Source organism: Alligator sinensis, unplaced genomic scaffold (assembly GCF_000455745.1).
Source record: "Alligator sinensis unplaced genomic scaffold, ASM45574v1 scaffold502_1, whole genome shotgun sequence".
NCBI lineage: Eukaryota > Metazoa > Chordata > Crocodylia > Alligatoridae > Alligator > Alligator sinensis.
Genome location: NW_005841896.1, coordinates 2,447,032 through 2,472,821, shown reverse-complemented (window position 1 = coordinate 2,472,821; position 25,790 = coordinate 2,447,032). Strand labels below are relative to the sequence as shown.

Here is a 25,790-nt window from a genome sequence, read left to right as displayed (position 1 = left end):
TTTGTTTTTCTAGACTCTGACATTTATCAAAAATAGTTCTTCTGTTGACAACTTCTGTAACCAAGAAAAATGACGGCTGCGGAGAATGTATGCTATACGTTGATTAATGTTCCCATGGATTCAGAACCACCATCTGAAATCAGCTTAAAAAATGACCTAGGCAAGTGTAATCTATTTTATGGGTGGAAAGCTAGTCAGTTTTCCTTGAATTGACATTTTTTTTCTTATTATAGTCTAATCTTTTCTCTAATATTTTTTTTTGTAAAATATAAAACTTTAAAAGAAATGAAGCATTAAAAATTATATTGAAAAGTAAAAAGTTGGCTTTGAAATTGGGGATGAGTTTCTCTGCTCACTATTTTGTGTTAGCAGCACCTTAGTATATTTATTAATCATATTCAGGTATTCACTGGTAGATGAGAATTGAGTACACTGCAGATTTGCAGATGACACCATGCTGGGTAGAGTTGCCACCACTATGAAGGATAGGATCAGGATTCAGAATGAATTGGTTCAAAATTAATAGACTAAAATTAAATAAAGACAAATGCAATCACGCACAGATATGAACTAGGGACTGACCAGCAAGGCTGCAGTACTGTAGAAAAGGACCTGGGGGGTCATGGTAGACTGTGAGTGAGTGTCACTTAAGTGTGCTCTTGTTGCAAAGAAGGCCAATAACATATGGCAGGGGTTGTCAACCAGGGGTATGCATACACTTAGGGGTACTTAGAAAGGTCGTAGGGGGTATGCAGAATGAATGAGAAATTACTAGAGGTGCATCTTTTTTTGACTGATGTGGTCGATAAATGCCCTGTGCATGTACACAGCTGCAGCGCAGCATGCAGGCAGCCAGGGGAACAGCCGGGCGGCATGGAGAGCAGTCCGGTCCGGCTGGTAAGTCTGTTGTGAGGGAAGTGGGGCCGGGGGGGACAGGTCAAAGCCCTCGTGGTGAGGGAAGGAGTGAGGCTGGAGCAGGCACTGCACAGCTGGGGTGGAGTGGGGGACAGAGTCACGAGCTGCTTGTTGGTGGGGGGCAGCTTCCACCACTGCACACACCCTGGGAGGGCATGGGGGCATTCCCATATCTGCATGCAGGGTGAGAGCAGGCTGGGGCTGGGGCGGCGCTGGGCTCTTCCCAGCAGGGGGTTGGGCTGTGGCTGTGCTCAGGGCGGGTAGCAGCAATGCTGGGAGCCAGGGCTATGGTGAATTTTGGGGTGGCTGCAGCCACCCCCATAGCTTCCCTCCCAGTGCCACTGCTGCCCACCCAGAGCCCAGCGCTGTCCTGGCCTCAGCCCACAGCAGCAGGCCACTTTCTCCCTGCGTGGGTGCACGCAGCAGCAGGAGCTGCCCCCACCCACACCCCCTGAATGAGCTGCTTGTGGTTCCATCTCCCACTCTGCCCAGCTGTGCTGTGCCTGTCCCAGCCCCAGCGCAACTCCCTCACCGCGGGGGCCTTGACCTGCCCCTCAACACCCCCAGCAGCATACCAGGCCCAAACTGTTGTAGCATAACTATGAGGTGTGTGTTTTGGGCATTGAACTTCAAGAAAGATGTATTCGGATTGGAAAGAGTCCAGTAAAGATTGACAGGAATAATTAGAAAACTACTCATGGGAAGAAAGTGGGAAGACTGGCAGTATTTAGTTTGAAGAGAATATTTGAGGGATTTGATAAGTCTTTAAATACCTGAAGGGTTATTATAAAGAGGGTGATAACATTATTATCTTTGGCTACAAACAACGGGACAAGATGTAATGAGGCAAATTTAGGTTGGATGTTAGAAAGTGCTAATTATAAGGGTGGGTAAACATGGGAACATAGAGACAGTGTGGAATCTTTCTCCTTGGATTTTTTTAATATAGGTTAGAGAAGCATTTGTCTGAAAGGGTTTAGGTAGGGATGATCCTGCTTTGAGCAGGGGATTGGAGTAGATTATCTCCAAAGTTCCAGCTCTATTTTTCTATGATTAATGATAGTCTGGATGTAGCTCTTATCATTATGGTATACCTACCTGTCTGTGAAGTCTGTTTTTCTATTATTAACATATTTGTGCTTAGAGAGATTGGGTAAGTAATATATTAGCTGTATTGGAAACACCAGATTTTTTCTTATTTGTAGTTCATTTTATATTGCTATTGGCATCGTTGAAATACTAAGGATACAAGAGCAATGTTAGAAGGTCTGTAACACCATGTGACATCTTGGTATAAAATGCTGCTTATCAGTAATAAAATATTTTTGTTAAATTAGTAAAGTGGAATTAACTGAATTTCAACAAAATTGAAATTGAATCTTTATTTAATAACTCTCCTATTCTCCTTTTCTATTCTTTTAGGAGTACAGATGTATTAGTATGCCACAGGGCATTGTCCTGAGGAGAGAGGTTTAGGTTTGTTAGCATTTAGGATAGAAATTTCTGTTAGATTATTATCTTATTGGTCCTTGGTTTATTAAAATACTTGTGGGAGTGAAGGTTTCCTGTATCCTCTTTTGGTGGTTGTGCTTTCTTTTGACTAGAACTCCTCATTTTCTCTCTCCCCTCTTTCCCATCCCTCTTCTAGAAAAAGGAGATGTAAAGTCCAAGACAGAGGCCTTGAAGAAAGTAATTATTATGATCCTGAATGGTGAAAAACTCCCTGGACTTCTGATGACCATTATACGCTTTGTACTGCCACTTCAAGATCATACTATCAAGAAATTGCTTTTAGTCTTTTGGGAGATAGTTCCCAAAACCACTCCAGATGGCAGACTGTTGCAAGAAATGATCCTTGTGTGTGATGCATATAGAAAGGTAAACCTTTTTTTTCACTTGCATAAAGATCCATCATTGACACATTTGAGCAATCTATATACGAAGAATATCAAGTTAACTACCCATTTGTCATAAATAATGAGTGAATGGTCTACTTTACCTTCATAACCACTGTATTTGAATGGTTCAGAGTAAAGGAAACTGCCAACCAGAAAACCAGTTGCTCAAGTGAACTCCAGCACTTTCATTCACTACCATGACTAAACGAAGATATCTGTGCTATCTTCTTTCCAGCTGGTGTTGAATTTCAAAAATGAGGACCGACTCAGTTTGTCTCCTTTGGTGACATCTCTGAGGATAGGTAGCCTATCATAAGGGAAAGAAGTTATCTTTAGGATAATTGTGTCCCAAGCAATTTAGTGGTTTAGAGATGTATATGAAGGTGCACATTACTGCCTGGGAATGAATTTACAAAAAACTAGTTTTGGGGAGATCACTGGGGAGTTTTTTCCCATGCAAAGGTTAGTGTGGGAGAAAAGACAAGGGTGCCTGTTTGATAAGTTAACCAATGGGCAGTGTGAGCAGACCTCACTGGCAGAGCAAATGTGAGTGTTTAATCTTGAAGGACACTAACTTTTGTTCTGTTTTGTTCTTTTTTTTGGTTGGTTGGTAAAATATTCTTCTTTGTTTGAAGAGACAGTTGTTTCATTAAAGATGTTTTTATTTATCTATTTCCACCGAATTTCCTGAGTATGGGCATGATTTTTTTTTTTTTTTTTTTTTTTTTTTCCCCCCCCCCCCCCCCCCGCTCCTTCCCACCAGTCATTTTAGCTTATTCTGAGCGACTATTAACAGCAGCAGGAAAACAGTGCAATAGCAACACTGAATATTCCAGAAGGTGTTAATGCTTTACTTTCTTACTCTAGGATCTTCAGCACCCTAACGAATTTATCCGAGGCTCCACTCTTCGTTTTCTGTGTAAGCTGAAAGAAGCAGAATTGTTAGAGCCTTTGATGCCAGCTATTCGTGCATGTTTGGAACATCGTCACAGCTATGTGCGCAGAAATGCAGTACTTGCAATCTACACAATTTACAGGTAAGTACAGTACTTCACTCAGTCCTTTGGAAACATAAGACCCAAGGCATTATTAGCCTCTGGCAGACATTATATATATCACTTGATTAGCTTGTTAATCATGCAGTAAATTGTAATATGCCATATGTTCAACTAGCTGTGAAGATGTTCCACAGGTAATGGTGGTTTGTATGGCACTTTAATTTGAACATCCAGCAGAGTCAGCTTTGCCTTGCAGCCTGGTTGCAGGGTAGTAATTCAGCAAATATGAATGTCTATATTCCCTCCATTAATTCACTTGTTTATCATAAATGCACATAGGGTTTTGAACAAAAAGTAAAGATTCGTCCTATTTGAATGGCTTGTTTGGGGTATTTGTCAAGATTGATTAATCAAGGTAAACAGAGGATATCCATGTCTTAACTTTTTCCCAATGTTTTAAAAAAGAAACTTTGAACATCTTATTCCTGATGCTCCTGAACTGATCCATGATTTCTTGGTGAATGAAAAAGATGCAAGCTGCAAAAGAAATGCATTCATGATGCTGATTCACGCAGATCAGGTAATATTGATTGCCTTTAATTTTCTTGTGGCTCTGTATTTGAACAGCAATTAAATAATTGATCTGTTGCACGATTTGTTAATGGTTTAAATTATTACGGTACTTTTGTATAGACAGGCAGGAGGTAGGGCAGAGCAGTGCCTTAAAGACTGTTTCAGAGAGGCATAAACATTAGTTGGCCACAACATAGTTTGTCAGATGATAGGAATGGACTGCCAGTCCTGGAGGAAACAGTGTAATATGTCTAAAACTTCTTCACTCTTAACAAGCTTTATTGAGTCCATTGATCTGTGTTCTTGGGAATTTTTCAGAACTTTACTCTATAAAAGACTTTAGCATGAAAACTGCAAACTTACAGCTAATTTAAGTTATGAATAAGCATTTGGATATAGGCATCCAGTGACTTGAGCTTCTCAAATATTTGCCATTTCTAATATTATAAAAGCCTAAGTTTGTCTGTCTGTCTGTAACGCTTTATTCGCACTCTGATTGGCTGATGGAAACAGCCAATCAGAGTGCTCCAAGCATAGGAGAGTGCCACCATGATTCCAAAGCCATGCTGAGGACCAGACACCTGTGAGAGTACAACTTGCAGGTGTCCAGGGCACCTTGCACACCATCCTGCTCCCTGCAAGAGGCAGAACCAGCAACAGAATGGGACGTTAGGTGACCACACTCCATCCCAGGCGCCTCCCCCCTATCCCCCTCTTATTCTTAACAGGCAATTAGCTACTGCTTTAATAAAAGCTTTAATAGATCTCCGTTTGCCAGCAATAGTTGGCTTGTTTGGAAGGGAGGTGCATGCCATCCAGAGAGAGAGAGAGAGCGAAAAAGAAAGAGAGAGTTGTTTTTTGCCCATGAAGGTCTGGCGAAACTGAAAACTTGCTTATGGCCTACTGTTTGTTTTGTTTTTGTAACTGTTATCATTAATTGAAAAACAGATAACCTTCTGAAGCCTGACTGCAGTTTCTCTGTCTCATTTGTTCAAAAACTGGAATGCTTGTTATGTAGCAGTAATGTTTCAGTGATGCATGCATTGACTTCATTCTTTTGTCTTAACAGTAACAAAAATGAGGAAAGAATTGGGTAAAATCAATGGTCTTTATGGACTAAATGGATAAATTTGTTCTTAACATGTATTTATATATTTATATTTGTCTTGTAGGCTATTTGAAAACTGCAGGCTGAATTAAGGAGAGAGACTGAATTCATGCTTTTTGTTAGCTGTAGAATGATGATTTTAAAATTTATGTTTGCATTATTATTTTTGTCAGATTCCTTTGCTCTATCTGAGAAGCTTTTTATTATTATTTTTGTAGGATCGAGCTTTGGATTATTTAAGTACTTGCATTGACCAAGTCCAGACATTTGGTGACATTCTTCAGTTGGTTATTGTTGAACTAATTTACAAGGTAAAGGGGAAAGGAAATAGTGCATTCTTACACAAAATTGATAACTGCATTTTAAAAGGTTGGTATAGTAAGATGGTTCATAACTGGAATTCGTATCTTAAGTGGCCAGTTAGCCCCTGTTGGAAATGACTCATTTGTGACTAGAATTGGAGATAATTTCTCTTAAAAACAATGGATTAATTGTGGTGTTGATAAGGCAACAAAATTATACAGCATCTGTCTTGCTGTATCCTGGACTGCTGGTAAATATTCTGGCTTGTGAAATTCTAACTCTTTTACATATTGAGTGCGCCATCTCAATAGGATATACAGACTTTTTAAATTTGAAATTGAATACTGTCTAATTTTGTATTGCCCAGTTTGCCTGGGATGAGCTCTTTTATCCTTAAACTAGATAGGCCGGGTTTTTCTCTGGCATCTGAAATGGGCTGATGTTGGCTATTGGGGTACAGCCTTTCACTTTATTTTAATATGCTTTTCATCTCTTGACTTTCTCCTTCAGGTCTGTCATGCTAATCCATCAGAAAGAGCTCGATTTATTCGCTGTATCTATAATTTACTGCAGTCATCTAGTCCTGCAGTAAAATATGAAGCAGCAGGCACGTTGGTTACACTTTCCAGTGCGCCTACAGCAATCAAGGTATTGAAGTGAATTATGATACCACTGAACATTTTAATAAGCCTTCTGCATGTTACATTGACAGTATTGGTTTGTAATGTAATCTGAAAATTTTGAATCTATAGTGTCTAAAAGGTTAAAGTTCTTTGTCATTAACTGGTTCGTGCTAGACAGGGTGCAGCTTTCTTTTCAACCTCTCCTTTTGCACTGGTCAACAGAAATGCACGTTAGGACTCCTTACTGTTTTTTTGGTATGTAGAAAACAAATGGTGTTGCCCATCCAGTTGCTGGTGGACATAAGAATAGTATGCAGTGGTTGCTGCTAATTTGCATTCTTTCTGGTGTGTTTTAACAGGGCATCAGAATACCTCAGTAGTCAAAAATGAAGCCATTTTCACTCTTACCAGTAAGAGTTTTCCCGCTCTGTTAGGCACTGGTGAAACTTTACCTGGCATACTGTGTCCATTTTGGGGCCCTGCATTTCAAGAAGGATATGGACAAATTGGAGAGAGTTCAGCTCGGAGCGACAGAAATGATTTGGGGCCTAGGAAGCTGACATGATGAAAGGCTGTAAGAGCTAGGTTTATTTAGTCTGGAGAAGAGAAGACTAGGGGTGGGATTTGATGACAGTCTTCAAATACTCGAAGGGTGATGATTAGGGCCGTACAAATTTTCAGTTGCTGATTTGATTCGGAGGAGATTTGGCCTGATTCAGAGGCCAAATCTCCAAATCCGAATTGAATTGGGACACCAATAAAAAGGTCTGAATTGATTCAAAGCCTCTGATTCGATTTGCTGATTCGGGCAGTTCCCACTCACCACCGCAGGGAGCTGGACAAGTAAGCAGGGGGCGGGGAGGGGGTTGGGGGAAGGGGACCATGCGGGGGACCCCAACCCCCGCCTGCACTCCCAGCTGCTGCCATGCCCCCCTCCTCCCACAGCTGCCCTGCCCAGGCCCAGTGTCCTGGCAGTTTATACTTAAAAAAACAAACAAACCCCTTGCACTCCCCAGATGCTGCAGCAGCTGTCGGGACTTCTGGGGCCCCGTGGCAGAGCCCCCCCCTGTGCAGCACAGGGCAGTAGAGGACAATGGGGATTGCCCCCAGCCCTGCCTGGCAGGAGTCGGAGTGTGCAGGGCTTTATTTTTTATTTTTTTTTAAGTGCTGGGGCCAGGCAGGGCTGCCATTGATGGACCCGGGAGTGCGGGCGGGGTTGAGGCCTGTTCAGTTCAGAGATTTGACGGCAGCCGAGTCTCCAAATCAGATTCAGCTGAATCGATTCGGGACAGTGATTTGAATCACCGAATCAAATCACTGTCCCCCAAATTGGCCGAATCCGAAGCGAATGCTAGCTGCTTCTCACAGGCTTAGTGATTATAGAGAGAATGAAGGTGGGCTTTTCTCTGTGGCTGTATGGGACAGGACAGGAGCAATAACCTTAAGCTGCAGCAGAGGGAATTTGGGTTGGAGATTAAGAGAAACTTTCTGACTGAGGGCAGTCAAGTATTGGAACAAGCTACCTAGATAAGTTGTGGAATCTCCATCCCTAGAAAATTTCAAGAGTAAGTTGAACAGGCCCTTAGCTGGGATGGCTTCTTGAGAAATGATTCTGTCTTGACCATGGGGCTGGACTAGATGACCTTGTGAGGTCCCTTCCAGCCTGACTTCCTTATGATCCTGTATCCTTTTAGAAACAGGACGAAAGTGTGTTTTAATTCAGCATGGAAGGTTTGAATAATATAGTGGGGAAAAAAAGTTAATGCAGTTGTATATTAGTGCTGGCTCTTATTTGTCTCTTATCGATGAACAGACAATTGCAGTACCCAGGGTTGTTGATCTGATATGATGTAGACACTAAACTCTCACACAAGCTTATTCAATAAAATTCAGGGTTGTAGAAACAGGTCACAAGTACCTGAATACTCCATTTGATTTTGAAACTACCATTTCATTTTTTTTTTTTTAATTTTCTTTACTCCAGTGTGGTTATTTGGCCGTACCCAATACTGTAGTTAGAAGTTGTGAAATTTAAAATCGTATTTAGGTATGCTAAAATTTTGTTTTTTGGGTTAGTTTAATTATCCGTGGTGTACATATAAAGTTTAACCCAAAGCATGAATGGCAGTTCTTCTGTTTAGAGTTTTTTAGATCAGGCCTTCATACTCATAGCCATATGAATTTTAATTGCATTTTTTATTAACATAAGAAAAGTATACTCTGAAAAGTTGATTTGCTTCCTCACCACTGTACTGTTGCTTATGTTTTGTTTGAACCATAGAAGCAGACCCTGTTTCTAGCCTGGGACATTTTTAGCATGAATACAAACAGTGCTGGTGAGATGACTTTTCTGAGCTGGAAGAACAGATGCAATTTATTTGAACGTTCTGCCTCACCATTGCCTTTGGAACTTGGTGCTATACTAAAAAGTAAAAATGGATATTTTTGATCAGCCTCTTTACTCAGTAGCTAAAACTGCATTTTAGAAGATGCAAAAGGCTATTGGTAATGTATAAATTAGATGAGACCTTAATGGATAAGGCAATTTGAGCAATTAAGTCATAAACAAGTATTCAGCAGCTTTTTTTTACAGGTTATTTAAAACAAATGCTCATATTTTTAATGCATTTCTTGACGGGCTTTCCCACAGGAATTGGTGTTCTCTTTTAATATAGAGTGTTCTTTTTTGAAATATTGCTTCCATTCTTTTATAGGCAGCAGCTCAATGCTATATTGATTTGATTATTAAAGAAAGTGATAACAATGTGAAGCTTATTGTCTTGGACCGTTTGGTTGAACTGAAGGAGCATCCTGCTCATGAACGAGTGTTACAAGTAAGCAGATTGCATGTTTTCCCTTTGGAAAGCCTATTTTTGGTTTTGTTTTACCTTTTTATATATATTAAAAAAAAAAAAAAAAAAAAAGAACCATGCTTTTGAAAATCTTTTCTCATGCATTTATAGAAGGCAGCTTAGCAGCATTTCATGTTTAGATCTACTAGTTCTGTTTAACCACTTGAGAACTAACAGTAATAAATGCTGATTTGCTTGAAAACTTGAGTGATGCAGCCTGCAGGAAAGGCACTGTTTAGTTTTATCCATGAATAGAAAGGAAGTTAGCTGTGTTAGTGTGAAGTCAGATGGAAGGCAGGGCCAGATGGCACTGTAGGGCAAGTGTGACCAACTGTGGCACAGGCAGCCTCTGTGTGTGGCACATGGCAGATTGCGGAGGGGTGAAAGGGGGAGGCAGTGCTGTTTGGTGACTTAGTACTTTTTTTTTTAAATCTTAAAGTGTGTGTGTATTTAATCAAAGTAAATGTATATCTATTCATTTCAGGACCTGGTTATGGACATACTGAGAGTGCTGAGTACACCAGACTTAGAAGTGCGTAAAAAAACCCTTCAGTTAGCCCTGGATCTTGTGTCATCCAGAAATGTAGAAGAGGTAAAATTTGTTTTTAGTGCTTTAATTCCTGTGTTTTTTGTCAGCGAAGCATATGGATTCATTGAAACTCACTGGCTCTATCTTACAGCTGGTGATTGTTCTGAAGAAAGAAGTGATCAAAACAAACAATGTGACAGAACATGAAGATACTGACAAATACAGGCAGCTGCTTGTTCGGACATTGCATTCCTGTAGCGTTCGGTTTCCAGATATGGCTGCAAATGTTATTCCTGTGGTATATAATATTTAATTATATTTACAGTAATGTATCTTATATGTTCAAAAATCCTTGCTGCCCACTCAGGAGAATAACTGGGTCAGAGTTCTTCACTTGAATGTAAAGACTTTCTTAAAAATAAGGGCAGTAACCTATGGCCTGTGAGCCAGATCTGGCCCGTAAAGATTCCATCTTCCCTGCAGCGGCTTTCAGTAGCGAAGAGCATGTTTAGCACATGGTGGCAGTGGGATTTGCTCACAAGGGAAGTGGCAGCAGCGGGGTCATAAGTGGCAGCCCATCCTAGGGTTGAGCTATATTAATTTGGCCCACAGTTGGATAGACTGTGGCAGCCTTTTACCTAACGAACTTTAAGGTGCCTTTTAATTTCTGATTACTTTTCTACAGTTTTTATTTTTGTGTGTGTGCGTTTTTCCTCCTGGAGAGCGCAAACTAGAAAAATGTGTGTTCAAAAACCCCTGTAAATCGGTGGTAATGATTATGCTTATATTTTTAGACCATACACTTGTTTGTATTTAAAGTAACATTGTTTGAATTTTGCTTCGATATCTAGTAGGTGAATATTAAAAAAATGCATAGATAATCTTATTGTTCTGAATTAGCAGAGAAAGCATTGGCATTTCAGTCTTCAATCAGTTTGAACTATAATACAAAATACATACAAATTTGCTTTATGATTCTTGCCCTTCTTCCATCAGTTGCTCTTTGGTTGGTTGGTACTGTACTATCTCGTGCAAAGCTTTAGACATTTTTTTTCAAATTGTGGAACTCCTTCTGTTTGTGCTTATGTTCACTTTTTTGTCCTAGTTGATGGAGTTCCTGAGTGATACTAATGAAGCTGCAGCTGCTGATGTCTTGGAGTTTGTTCGTGAAGCAATTCAGCGGTTTGATAATCTGCGGCCTCTTATTGTTGAAAAGATGCTGGAAGTCTTTCATGCCATTAAATCTGTCAAGTAAGTTTAAAATACTTTTAAGAAATGTAATCCACATTAGCTTCAAATTATACACAATTGTTCTATTTAGATATCTGAAAGCAGACATTAGAAAAGAAAGTGAATAATTTTAGTGAAGTACTATAAGCCTCTCTATATTTAAATATATGTTCGGTAGGAGATCCATTTATGTTTAGGAGGAGGTCCCTTCCAAATTTATATGAAAAAATAATCAAGTATGATACTTGCATTGAATAAAGAATGGTCATTTTAATCTTATCCTTATGATTTAATTGTTAATTGTATTCACTTTGCATTTGCTAGAAGGCAGCATTGCTAATGTAGAGTAAATCTAAAGTGATGTGTCCATTAAAGTAAAGTATGGCTGCCAGGGGATCCCAATAACAGAATTTTAATCCACTTAAATATGTTTAAAGGAAACTAGAAATTACTTATTGTGTGTCATGAGGGAACTTGCTCAAACAGGATTCTAAACTCTGTACTTATTTCATAGTCTACTAATGCCTGTAATGCCATAGTGACTTTCAGAATTCCTGTAAGCTTTGCATTACACCAGCAGAGGTTCACCAGTAGCAAAAGAAATCAGTTTCCTGTAGTAGACCATCCTTTTTATTGTCCTCGCAGTAGCCATCACTTAATTGTAGTTTTCCTACAGTTCAGATCAAATTGGAACCTCTGAAATTAAGGTGATGGGGGAAAAATGGACCAAGCGAAAAATGGGGTTTGCTGCTTTATAGTCATCCTGTTTTGATTTGTAATCTATCTTGATATGTAGATTTTCTGACTGATCTGCTGGCAAGTTTAAAATTTGGCCCCATTTTAACATTAATGGTTTATTAGAAATGTTACAACTGACTTTATTGTAAAAAGACAATTCCTGGTAATATTTAGAAAGTATTGGAACTGAACTTCAAGTGTAGCCAGGAATAATATATCCTTAACAGAAAACACCAGTTCTTTTAATTTATATATTCCAATTATAACAAAATGAACTAGATGAGCACTACCAAAAAGAGGTTGGTTGTTCTTGATCAGTCGTGTTGCGTTCTTTAGCTTGTTAACCTACTTAAAAGCACAGCGTAGCCTCTTAAGGTTGGTGTATCTGGTATTTCCTCAATGTCCGTTAGGGCACAAGGGACAATAATTACCCCGGTGCCATTTTCAGTAGTGAATGAAATGTAGCTGAATTTGTTTTCTTATTCTAGGATTTACCGGGGAGCGCTGTGGATTTTAGGAGAATATTGCAGCACAAAGGAAGATATTCAAAGTGTGATGACAGAAGTCCGCAGATCACTGGGAGAGGTATGTCTGTATTTTCTGTCAATGCTGCTTCTCTGCTTTTGTTTCTGCATTTTTGGATGTAATTTAATGTTTTAATGTAAAGTAAGATTAAAAATGCATTTAAGACGGACAAAATAAAACCAAAAAACTTATTACACTGTAATTGACCCTTTCATCCTTAAAAATTTGTAAATGCAGCCATATTTCAATAAAAACAAGCCGCCTTCCTGCAAGAGAAGGAGTCTCTGTTTTCATACTCTTCATTATATTTTGTCTACGTAGTATATTCATTTACCATTTACTGTCAGATCCCAATTGTAGAATCTGAAATAAGGAAAGAAGCTGGTGAACTGAAACCTGAAGAGGAAGTAACGGTGGGTCCAGTCCAGAAACTGGTGACAGAGATGGGCACCTATGCTACACAGAGCGCCCTCAGTAGTTCCCGACCTGCCAAAAAGGAAGAAGACAGGTAGCTAAGCATTTTATATTTCACTACCAATGGCTAGGACACTAGGTTTTCTAGAAAGTGAGACTAACATTTTTTTCAAGAATTGTTATGCCTATAAAAGGACCTCTGAAGCTTTTTCCCTACTAAATAGGACTTTCTAAGGAAAGGGTTTTTTTGTGTTTTAAATCACATTACATTTGCTTTATTGCCCACTTCTACCTACTTTTATTTATGCCAGTTTCCAAAGGGTAAATTGTCTGCTACCTCAATATTGGGTTGACTTGCATTATTGAAACTTGGTCTAAATGTAACAGAAAAATATAGAAGTTACTATATTTGCAGGGGTGGTTCCTGGAAAAGTTTGTTTAGGCTGTAGCATAAACTAAATCTTAGTTGGAGTATAGGAAAAGAAATACTCCTCTTCCCCCACCCTCCACATGTACTTTTTATGTTTTCTTTCTGTGTCTCATTCTCTTCCATTATTTTTTCTCTTTTTTCTCATACTCCTCCAATCATTTTGTTCTTTCATCCTTCTCTCTTGTCCCTTCCCTTGCTTCCTTTTGTTATCATCCTTTGGTACTTGATATCGAGTATCCAATCACTTGGGAACTCTAACAAATCGGTGGCATTTATCAAATTACATTGTTAACTATGTTTTCTTGGCCAAAATTCCCAGTTACTTAATGTTTGGCAGTGCACAAGAACATTGTGCTTTATTCCATCTCTCCGGTAGAAGAACATAACTGCTATACTCCTCTACCTCACAATGGGTTATTTGGAAAAGTAATTATTCAGTATTCTTATACAGCTGTGAAATCCGTGGATAGCATTTTATAGAAGTGCAGATGAATATCTTTTGTATTCTCCCCTTCCTTGCCACTTTCAATGTGAAAATTGGGTGATTGGCTTGTAAATATGTCTTTGTGTATTCAAAATGGTTTTTAATAGGAAAAAAGAATCCTTTCCTTTAGCTTCTGGGATTTTTAAAGCCCTCTACATTGGTTAAGCATATGAGAGTTGAAGTGAAAATGCCAAAATATGTAGATAAGAGGCAGTGTCTTCCCAACTAACCAACCTCTTGTGGCTATTACCTTTGCAGACCTCCATTACGAGGATTTTTGCTGGATGGGGATTTCTTTGTTGCTGCGTCTCTTGCCACAACTTTGACTAAGATTGCTTTACGTTATGTTTCTCTTCTTCAAGAAAAGAAGAAACAAAATGTAAGTTTTATTTCCTATGGATGTTTTTACAGAGTCTAACTGAGAGAGATCCTGAAATGAATTGTTGGCACAGAACGATAATCATTCTGGTTTTCTCATTACTTAACCAGTCGAGGTGACTGGATGGTCCCTAAATCAAATTGTTAGACTTGTGACCAACAAGTCTGGAATAATGTAATGAAATGTTAATTTGATTAACTTTTTAGTTCAGTTGCAAGACTAACATAAACACTTCTGTAATTTGAAGGACAGTCAGATTTTAATCACCTCTTCCTTTTCTTTAGTCTTTTGTGGCTGAGGCTATGTTGCTCATGGCCACTATTCTTCATTTGGGAAAATCCTCCCTTCCAAAGAAGCCAATTACAGATGATGATGTGGACCGTATTTCCCTGTGTCTCAAGGTTTTGTCAGAATGTTCTCCTCTAATGAATGATATTTTCAACAAGGAATGTAGGCAGTCACTTTCTCACATGCTTTCAGCTAAACTAGAAGAAGAGAAACTTTCTCAGAAGGTAAGATGTTATTAATATCAGTATGTAATCATACCTTCTTGCGTACTTGAATTTTGAATATAGTCCATGTCTAAGGACACCTCAGGAGCTACATGAAGCTTTCTGTACTTTGCTATACCTTATGAGGTAAGGTATCTTGCTTCCTTTCTACAGAAAGAGTCAGAGAAGAGGAATGTGATGGTTCAGCCAGACGACCCTATTTCCTTCATGCAGCTTACAGCTAAAAATGAAATGAACTCAAAGGAAGACCAGTTTCAGCTGAGCCTTCTAGCAGCAATGGGGAATACACAAAGAAAAGAAGCTGCTGATCCCTTGGCCTCCAAACTAAATAAGGTAATGTGTAGCTTTGTATTTTATTCCTCTAATTTTTATTACTTACCCAAAAGATCAGGTATTACAGGCATAAATTTGGGATTTTGTGGGGTGCTAGGGAGCCTTACTGGACTTCAGTGGCAGCTGAAAAGCCTTTTTACTTTTACTGTTCAATTGGATACCCCTTCTCTCTGTGCTTGGTGATTAGTCTTGTGGTCTTGTGCTAATAGGAAAAGGTGGTGGCGACTAGAGGGGGAGATCGGAGAATATTCAGGTGGTGGAATATAGAGAAGGGAAACGAGGCCTGATAGGTGGAGAGCTCACCAGATATTCAGACATGTACAGCTCATACGCTGTTCCCCTGCTCCACTGTTTCTTCTTTGGCTACTTTCCACGACCGACGAAGAGTTGAGAGAAGTAACTACCCTTAGTTTGCCACTCATTGCAGGGAGTATAAACATTAAATAAAAATCCAAGATAAAATTTGGATGTGTTTGTTTTTATTTTTTCTGTAGGGAGTAGGTTTTTTTTTTTTTTTTTTTTTCCCAGTTTAATCCTAGTTTAGTATTTCTTGGTTTTGTAATGCTTTTGCTTTTTGAAAACTGTCAGATTATTAGAAGTTAAGTGTTTTGAATTTTTGCTTTCTATTCTGAACTTTAACTGATTTTTAACAACTTTATAACTAATGCATATGCAGAAACAGGTAGCATAAAATTGTAAAGGGGTGACCTAATTTGAGCTTTTTTACATATAACTATGAACAATTTTGAAAAGGCATCTGGTTAAGAGCAGAATTTATAACTTGGCAATTTGGCATGCATATTTATGTAATGGGTAGCTACTGTGGTTAGATATTGTATATACCCATATTTACAGATATGCTGTTGCATACCCAGAAAACACTTTTAATATGAACATTTCATTGCTGTTCAGTTGGATGTATTTTTATATACCATTAATCAATTTTTTGTGTGTGCTTCTGATGGGTGGGATATCTTTACAGGGGCGTTAGTTGACTAGAATTTTAAATGCAAATACACTTTCCTATGTCAAAGCAAGTAAACTAATAATGTGCATCTCCCTTGTGTGTGTCATGTACAGAATTGATACAATCATCTATTAAATTACCTTCTTTTTCTGACAGGTTACTCAGTTGACAGGTTTCTCAGATCCTGTCTATGCAGAAGCATATGTTCATGTCAACCAGTATGATATTGTACTGGATGTGCTTGTAGTGAACCAGACCAGTGATACTTTGCAGAACTGTACATTAGAACTAGCCACACTAGGTAAGAAATATTTCAGTGAAACCAGAGTATTCGTTGTTGTATATTTAACGTAGGCCTGGAATTAGGCAGTGGGCATTGTTGAGGTTCAAGAAATTATATTTCAGATGATAAATATATAAACAAATGCTTATCAGGTCTGCCCTGCCATCATCCTAAAAGGGTGTTTTAAATTGCTTTTTTAATAATGAAGTTTTCATAGAGCTAACAAACTTTCATTTGGCACTTGACAATATAATCACATGCTCTTAAATGAAATGTTAACCAAATAACATCCTTCATTCGCATGTAAGCTAGCAAAATTGCTTAACATTTTGTTGCCTATCTTCCCCCAACACTCTACAGTTTCTCCAGTCTGATCAGCCCCTTTGCATTAGCTCACCTGGCTCCTGCTCCCCAATTCCAGTTTCCAGGCATGAGAATTGTACTTTAATTTTGGTAGGAGGAATGACCAGAGTATGCTGTGCTTTGGTTTTGCTTGATTGAAATGCATTCCCTTAGGGCATGTGTTTTGGAGTATCCTTGAGGCTGCTTTACCCTGTCTCTGGGATAGAGAATTGGAAAGCTGTAACTAACTTCCAGCCAGACTGCCTTATCTGCTTATGCAGTCGGGGCTGAAACAAGTTTGCAAAGTAAGAAGGAAAGTTTTATGGTGCTGCTGCTGCATGATGTTTTCATTATACAACTTTGTATGGAAAACCCTAGGTGGTCCTATCACTTTCAGAAGCACCAAATTCAGGGTAAAATGAGCATAGGGGAAGGAATAAGGATGACATGTTACCTGAATTGAATATAAAGGTTGCTCGGTAGGAGTTTATATCCATGTCTTTTTTTTCTAGTTTCATACAATGGACTGTATTAGTAGTATATAAAACATTCAGAATATTTTAGTGATCTTTGAGGATCTGGTCAGATAATGGTGTGGGCTTTTTGTTTGTTTCAGGTCAGGGTTTTTGGGGGAGCTCATTTGTTCATTTTGGCTTGTTTAAGTACGATTAGCTGTTTGTGACTACATTGTTAAGGATATATTCTCAATATCTTAAACTTCACTAATGGAAAAAGCACCCTGATAGAATAAAGGAAATTGCTTGTCATTTGACTAACCTAAAAGAATGATTTTTAATTTTCTAAAGCAATAGTTTTCAAAGTGAAGCTGATACTTTGACCTGTCTGGGCAGCTTAACATACGTGGTACTGAACATTGAACTTTGTAATTTTTTTGAGGCCGCTTGAGCTTTGTGTTATGGTTATGGTGGAGTTAAGTGGCAGGATTAACTGTTTCCTGCTTTGATTGTAAATTAATATGAAACTATCTGGGATTAATCTAAAACCTACTGAAGTCAGTTGAGACTTTGTTTGTTTTCACTAGGCTTTGATCAAGTCAATTAACAGTTTTAACTTTTTGTTGGAACATGTAAACTTCCTTTGCTTCAGCTAACAAATATAACACATGTTAAACCAATGAAATTCATGGATTTCGAGGCAATTTGGCTACACTTCAGAATTTTGACTGGAAATTTTAAAGTTTTGTGTCTTGAAATTTTACTTGAATTTTGTCCCTGGAATGCCTGTAACCCTTTTTTCCTTTCTTTTTTGAAAAGGTGACTTAAAGCTTGTGGAAAAACCATCTCCTTTGACACTTGCTCCTCATGATTTTGCTAACATTAAGGCCAATGTCAAAGTAGCTTCAACAGAAAATGGAATAATTTTTGGTAATATCGGTAAGTAAAAAAATTCCACGTGCATATTCATTAAAAGTTTAGTATTTTAATCTTTTAGGGAAGTAGAGCTACTTAAAGAACCTTTCATGCTACCAGATAAATGAAATGTTGTACAATATGCGAATATTTATAGCTGAATTTAAAAACATTGTTTTATTTTTGTTTTTCAAATGTAATGCTACTTCTAATTTTGAGGGGGAACAAACGCTGGTGTAACACACTCCCATAATAAAGGGGTCAGAATGAGGATTGAATCAACTTCTGGATTTAAAATCTTGAGCTTCTACATAGCCTAAACCAGAGGTGGTCAACCAGCAGCACGTGCCACAAGTGTCATGGACTGTGGTTGGGGGGGGGGGGGGGGGGTAGCCAGGAGAGGAATAGGCAGTACAGTGGTTATAGGCAGCCTGGTGGCAGATGTTAGGGCTGTGCGAAGCTTTGGTGGCTGATTCAATTTGGAGGAGATTCGACCTGATTCGGGGACCGAATCTCTGAATCCATATTGAATCGGGAGACTAAGTAAAAGCTCTGAATCGATTTGAAGCATCCGAGTCGATTCGCAAAAGGATTCAGCCGATTTCGGAGATTTGGACATAGACTAAACAGGCAGCTGACAGCTGCCTCTAGCTGGTAAGTCTGTGAAGGTAGTGGAGGGGGGGAGGAAAGTAGCGTGGGGGAGGGAGGGATTGGGGCTGGGGCTGGGACAAGCTGCCCAGCTGGGGTGGGAGCATGGGACTCGGGGGAGGAGGGCATGGGATGCAGGCACAGCCGCTTTGGGAGCGGGGGCTCTGTCCTGCTGCCGCTTGCCCAACCAGGGCAGTGGGGGCAGGATGTGGGTGCAGCTCGCTCCGGGCTGAGGAGGGCAAGTGGAAGCAGGGTATAGCACCTGCTCCTAGTGCAGCTGTGCCCGCATCCCACACTTTCCATGCCAGCTGGGAGCGGAGGCTCTGCTGTGCTGCCACTTAATGTGGACGTGGCAGTACAAGGAGCAGGGGCTATGCAGAACTACTGCCCGGAGCGAGCCATGCCTGTATTGCTCCCCCACCTTGTGCTGGCTGGGCAAGCGGCAGCAGGGCATAGCCCCCATGGCTCCCCCTGAGGGGCAGAGGCAGACAGCTGGGGGAGGCTGCGGGAGAAGACCCCATGGCTTCCCTGCCCTGCACCATGCCCAGCCCAGCCTCCAGGCACTTTAAAAAATAAAGAAGGCCCGCACTCACTGGCTGCCGGAGTGCTGATTGGGGCCTCTGAGCACTCATGGCAGAGTCCCCCCCACACAGTGGGGATCACCCCCCACCCCTGCTTGGCACCCACACAACAGCTGCCCCATGGCGCGGGTGCTGCGTGCTGTCTGCGAGCTGGGGCAGCACCACACATCAGCCAGAGCCCGGCAGCGCTCAGCCCCAGCTCCCAGGCAGTGTGTGGCTCCCTGCTGAGCCATGCTGCACCTGTGCGGGTGCCAGATGGGGGTGGGTGATTCCCACTACCCTGCGCTGTGCAGGGGGGCTCTGCCACGAGTGCCCAGAGGCCCCAATCGCTACTGCAGCCAGCGAGTATGAGGCTTTTAAGTGCTGGGGTTGGGCAGGGCAGCCATGGAGGCTTCTCCTGTGGCTCACCCTGCCTGGGGAGAGGCAGGCAAAGCCAGAGAAGCTGCCCAGCTGTGCCTGCCTCTTCCCAGCCGGTCCGAATCGCCGAATCCTCCGAAGCCGATTTGGCCAGATTGATTCAGGACAGTGACCTGAATCAAATCACTGTCCTCTGAATTGGCCGAATCCAAATTGAATACTTCCCTATTTGCACAGGCCTAGCAGATATGGCAGGGAGCAGAAAGCAGAGCAGTAGATCAGGCAGGGAGCACAGGGCATGCAGCAGATCAAGCAGGGAATGGAAAGTAGGCAGCCTGTTGGGCAGGGGAAAGGGATTGGAGTGGCACATTAGGGAAGGTGCGAAGCTAATTTGTTGTATGCTTGCCCAAAAAATTGGCCCTCACTAACCTAAGACAAAGGACTTTACAGCCTTAGTTCAGAGATTTGAAACAGCACCAACTCTGTGTTTCAGCCTCTGGAGAAGGACAAAGACTCATACTTAAGGTCTTGATTACACTGATGAGTGGCAAAAGAACTCGCCCTTATGTATTGTGAATTCTGTAGCCACTCAAAATTTGTGTTTAACACGTATGGGTTGTGTTTGCTATTTGCAGTTTATGATGTATCTGGAGCAGCCAGTGACAGAAACTGTGTCGTCCTCAGTGATATTCACATTGACATCATGGATTACATCCAACCAGCTTCTTGTACTGATGCGGAGTTCCGACAGATGTGGGCAGAATTTGAATGGGAAAACAAAGTTAGTTCTTTTAGCATGCTTATCTCATCGTCATTGGTACTAGATACAAGCTAATACTTTATCTCAACAATTTTCTCAACTTGTGAGGCTTCTGGGGGAAGGAAAGAAAACCTGTTCTGGGTATTTCTATAACACATTGCAACTTCCTATATACTTAAAGTTTTCAAAGATTTTCCCCTTTTAGTTTTGTAGGTAGCTTGCCCTTAATGTAAGCAGATGGACTCTTGTAGTCTTCTAGACCTTACAAAAGAAAGTGATTTCTTATTCTTGCTTGAATAGCTGGTTTCATTTGTAAAAGGAAAATCTTCAGCAGTAAAATGTATAGAACATTGGTTTTGAAAGACTCATTCTCCTGTCAGTATCCTTTCACTTGTTTTGTGAGCCTAATGAAGCTAAATGTTGTTTTTTTGTGTGTAAGGAACATGTAGAACCCTATCTCCAGTCCAGAGCATGGTCAAGAGCTTCAGGTGCTGCTGCTGTACATAATGACTAGAAGGTGATAGAATAAAATGCATCAGGTCTCTTGCCTATTTTCCTGTGTATGTTGCTCAGAGTTCTTTGTTTGGCTTCTTTCAGGCCTGAAGAGTGTAAGCCATTGATTCCTGTGGATTGCACACCAAATGTGCAACTCAGTATAATCTTAAAATAAATTCTGATGACATTTTTCTTTCTTTTTCTTTCCTGAAGGTTACAGTTAATACAAACATTGTTGATCTAAATGAATATTTGCAGCACATACTGAAGTCAACCAACATGAAATGCCTTACTCCAGAGAAGGTGAGATATTTGCTTACAAGAGTATGGGTTGTAGCTGTGTTGGTCTAAGGACATAGGCAGACAAGGTTCTTTGAGTAAATTTGATATCTTTTATTAGACCAACTCAAATAGTTGGAAAAATTGTTTGCAAGCTTTTGGGTATAAATACCTGATATTTGCTTAGAAATTCTTCTTAAAAGGGATGTACAAATATTATGCAAATATGTATGTATTTGAATGCCAAAACTTTATACCACCCTCTCTCTCTTCCCCCTTCCGCACCCCCACGTGTCCTCCCCACTTGAATTCTTGGCCACTGGTTGCACTATTTGAATAATGTAGATTTCATAGTAACCTTCAAGCTAAATTACCTAGTGTGAGACAGCAGGTTGTATTTAATCTGTTTCCTTTGCATTCTTTTCAGGTACCTTTTTTAGATGTTTACATTCTTTAGACTGTTTACGTAGTCCAAGGTCTCCTTTTTTTTTAATAGAACTCCATCCAGTATATGTTTTTGTGTGCAGGGTTGAAGATTTGAGTACACTTCATAGCTTTGAAATTTGTGCTCAGAGAAGGCTAAATGCAAATGGACCTATTTGATCATTTTCAGCCAAGTTGCTGTTTTAATTAAGGAATAAGTTAGTTAAGAAAATGTCAGTTGCTGTAATGCTCTTGTTAATTACTAATGCTCTATTGACCTAATGAAAATATAATTTTCATCACAAGATTTTTTTTCAATCAAAATTAATCTTTCTAAAAGGCTTTTTCCACCATTACATCAGGGCCTAAAAGTGCTGATATTCTCATGCTTAAATTATTGTTTCAGGTTTAAATCTCTATTTAGTTTTCTTGTTAAATTCTATTTTCTCAGAACCTGAGTTTCAGGAATTTTACAATATTTGTGCCACACTATATAGATAGAAAGCTAATTTTTAAATATCAAACTCGCTCAGTTATGTTTTAATAAAAATCAAAACACCTTTATAAGGAATTTGTATTCTCTTTGTAGGCACTTTCTGGTTACTGTGGATTTATGGCTGCCAATCTGTATGCACGTTCCATATTTGGAGAAGATGCACTTGCAAATGTCAGTATTGAAAAGCCAATTCATCTTGGACCAGATGCTCCTGTCACTGGCCACATAAGAATTCGCGCAAAAAGTCAGGTAATCATAGTTTCTTATTAAAGGGTTTGTTCTTCTTTCTTCTAGGGGTACACCGATAGAGATTTTTTGGGGCCAATACCGATGGCCGATTTTTAACGAGCCATGTTGGCCAATACTGATCTTGTTTCCGATATGCAGCCAGGCAGCTTGAACAGCAGTGTCCATCCAGCTGGTATGTCTGTTGGGGGGGATGGGCCAACGGTGGGTGCGGTAGGAAGGCAGATTGAGGGACCCACAATGAGGGAGGGAGTGGGGCTGGAGCAGGGGCAAGCACTGCACAGCCAGGGCAGTGCATGGGATGGAGCCTCGAGTGCCTCATTGAGGGGCGCAGCTCCTGTTGCTATGTGCACCTCAGGTGGGTGTGCGCCCCCAGATCTGCATGTGGGGGTGGGCTACCACTGGGAGCTGGGCAGCTCTGAGCTCTTCCTGGTGTGGGGGTTGGGCTGAGGCTACACTCAGGGCGAGCAGTGGTAGTGCTGAGAGGGGCTTACCAGGTGGGCTGCAGCCATCCCAAAATTAACCGTAGCCCACTCTCTGCGAAGAGCCTGGCGCTGCCCTTGGCCCCAGTCCACAGTGGCAGCCTGCACTCGCCCCATGTGCAAATCTGGGGGCACATGCCCCCATGCCTTCCTGCGGTGCGTGCAGCAGTGGGAGGGAGCCGTGCCCCCTGATTTGAGCCACTCGCAGCTCTGTTCCACACCCTGGCCTGGCTGTGCAGTACCTGCCCCTGCCCCTGTCTCGGTTCCAGTCCCACTGTCCCTCACCGCTGGGGCCTGTATCTGCTGCCTCTACCACGCCCCTTTCCTCAAAACAGATTTACCAGCCAGACCCAGCTGCTCTCCACACTGCCAGGCTGTGCTCCTGGCTGCCTGTGTGCTCGACTGCGGCTGCGCACATGCATGAGGCATTTATTGACAACATTACTGCCTATTGCTGATACTGTCAATTTTCCTTATATCGATGCTGATCCGATATGGGACCGATGTATTGGTGCACCTCTACTTACTTCTTCTTTCCCCTTTCTACACTTGTAGAACTTGTAGAATGTTAATATCTAATATTAGATTTATACACTTAAGCAAAAGTAGGGAAATAGAGGGTGGGGAGAGAACACAATTTGTTCTTAAAACTGTCTGTTCTGAATGAAAAGCTTCCAGCTTCCCTTTCTTGCATATAGTGCTGTTACAGGGAGGGTAGACAACAAAGGGGAGAAAAACAGCTCAATATTTAAGTGGAACCTGGTACTGTAACAAGTGACTATCTCACATAGCTGTGTATTATAGCAGTGGCTTTCAACCTGTGGTTTGTGAACCCCTAGGGGTCTTCAGACTATTTCTAAGGGGCCCCCAAAAGATATGTGAATACCCACACTTAAAATTCAGAGGGGTCTGCACCTCCATTTGACATTTTTTAGGGGTCTGCAAATGAAAAAAGGCTGAAAACCACTCTACTATAATACTATAGTGGTCTGAGACTGGCTCTTTCCTATAATATCTTATATGTACACATCCATCTGCACACTCAAAATCCATTTCATTACTAGTTGAAACAACTATTTAAATTTTCATTTCACAAAGAAATAAGTTTCTATATCCATTTGTTCTACACTCAAATCCACTAAAATACTTCAGTTTTCAAGAAAATTATGGAAATATTTCGATCCCTGATAAAAGAGCTCTTTCCTGGTAAAAGAGAATTTTAGACTGGACACTTTCTTTGAATAATGAAGGCGCTAAGGTACAAATTGAAGAATGGTGCACAGTTTTACAATCACAAAGGCTTTTTAGCCTTTTTAGGTTCAAAGGAGCTGTTTTATCTACATGATGCCATTGGAAAAATTTAGAAATAGTTTTAATTCATTGTATTGACAAAGGATCTCTTAACATAAGGCAACATTCAGTTAAGTCTGCCCACTTGGAGTAGGTTACTTTCACTAGAGAGTGAGTAGCAGGCCAAACTCAATTTTCTGTCTTGTTTTTAGTGCTAAGAGAGCCTTCAAATGCCCATATAATGTTAACATAGTAACATTAATCACCTTCTAAGATTGTTATTGAAGTGAAAAGGCTGGTGTCTGGATTTAGTTTTTCAACACTCTGACTTCAGTTATTGTCACTTGGATTATAACCAATAATAGCTGCTGCGCTGGCAGTATGTTTTAAAATTATGGGAAACCAAGGGAATTAGAGTTTTTGAATCTTCTGTCTTTGTGGGAGGGGGTACAGAATCAGCAATTTCCTGTAAGGTTCATTGTTTCAGTAACATAGCATCTACACATTTAACCTGTTCAACCTGCTTGAAAATTGTGTACTCTTGTAGGTGTTGTATACAAATGAAATTTCAAAAAGTTAATTTTACACATTCTTCATACTCCATATGGAATGGGATATTGTACCTATGCTATTAGTTTTATAAATGTTATATACCAATCTGTACATGATTACTGTATAGCAGTAGTGCTCAACCGTTTTGGCTGGCCGGCCAGATGGGCAGTGCCCAGTCCCTCTACAGGTCAGATCTGCCCCATGGACCCAATCTGGCACTTGTAGTGTGTGGTGTGGGTCCCCATCCGGGCTTGCGGAAGGGGTTGGGAGTCAGCCTGGCCTGATCTAGCCATGTGGGGGAAGGGTGCTATGGCCTGGTCCCAACTAGGTAGGGCACAAAGGAGGGGAATATAGGTTGGCCTTGTGGGAGGAAGGGGGAGTGGCCTGGTTCTGGGGTGTAGGGCATAGTTCAACTCTGTTGGAGAGGCGGGGGCACAGCCTGGCCCCAGCCTGGCCACGCAGAGGGAAGAGAGCATAGCCTGGCTCTCATCTGGCAGAGGGGTTGTGGCCCAGCTCTAACCCACTGCTTGGGGCTTGGTATTTTGGCAGTGGGGAGGGGTGGCAGTATTAACTGCCACTGCTTTCATGCTGCCAAATTTCTTGATCCATGCGGGTCAGATTCTAAGGCTCCATAGACCACATTTTGCCTACGGGCCAGAGGTTGAGCATCCCTGCTATATTCCAGTGCCGGTACAATAGCTTTCTGAAATATTGCAGTGATGAAGATTTTTCCCCCCCCTTTTTTTTTCTTACAGGGAATGGCCCTAAGTCTTGGAGATAAAATCAATCTGTCTCAGAAGAAAACAAGTTTATAAACTTGTCTTTTCAGCTCTTTTACAATTAAAGTTTAGGTATGTTATTCAGAACATCCTATACTCTTCCATGTTCTGTAATTGTAGAAGCCGAGCTCTTGTGCTGAATCCATTCCAGTGGATAATTTATAGAGGGGTCCTGCCCCCCCCACCAAATCAATATTGAGTAAAATTTCCATTTATTTTCTCTGTCCTGGAAGTCATGTATACTTTGTCTCTATTATACACTGACTCTTTCACAGTACAATAAAAAAAACTATGCCAGTGTGTTTTTTGTCTTAATTTATAAATAAACCCTGTAGCATTTGATTACAGATCTTTGGTAGCAAGGTTTTCTGGTACTTCAAGGAACTGGAATTGTTACATGCCATGTCTACTGAAAATGAATAGCCCTGAAGTGTGTTAATGTGCAGCTGTGACATGTCCAAACGAACATAAATTTGAGACTTGTATCAAAGGCTGCATCTTTTAAGCAGCTGGTTTGCTAATTTAATCACTTCACACTGGCAAAGCTGTAACAGAGTAAGCATATGCGGTTTGACATTTTAGAGTCAAATTCCAGT

The 25,790-nt window shown here is 40.7% G+C and overlaps 1 protein-coding gene across 1 annotated transcript; it reads left to right on the top strand.

Moving 5' to 3' along the window:
* On the top strand, nt 1–25,494 carry COPB1 (coatomer protein complex subunit beta 1). Its single transcript, XM_025197413.1, has 21 exons — nt 1–160; nt 2,564–2,793; nt 3,681–3,850; nt 4,277–4,391; nt 5,711–5,803; nt 6,306–6,443; nt 9,133–9,252; nt 9,755–9,862; nt 9,951–10,097; nt 10,905–11,050; nt 12,256–12,352; nt 12,640–12,800; nt 13,879–13,999; nt 14,284–14,511; nt 14,665–14,844; nt 15,968–16,112; nt 17,711–17,830; nt 20,028–20,173; nt 20,861–20,950; nt 21,939–22,094; nt 25,171–25,494. Exons 1-21 carry the CDS (start codon nt 70–72, stop codon nt 25,228–25,230), a joined length of 2,862 nt encoding a protein of 953 aa, XP_025053198.1. The 5' UTR covers nt 1–69; the 3' UTR covers nt 25,231–25,494.
* Nucleotides 25,495–25,790: the final 296 nt, after the last annotated feature.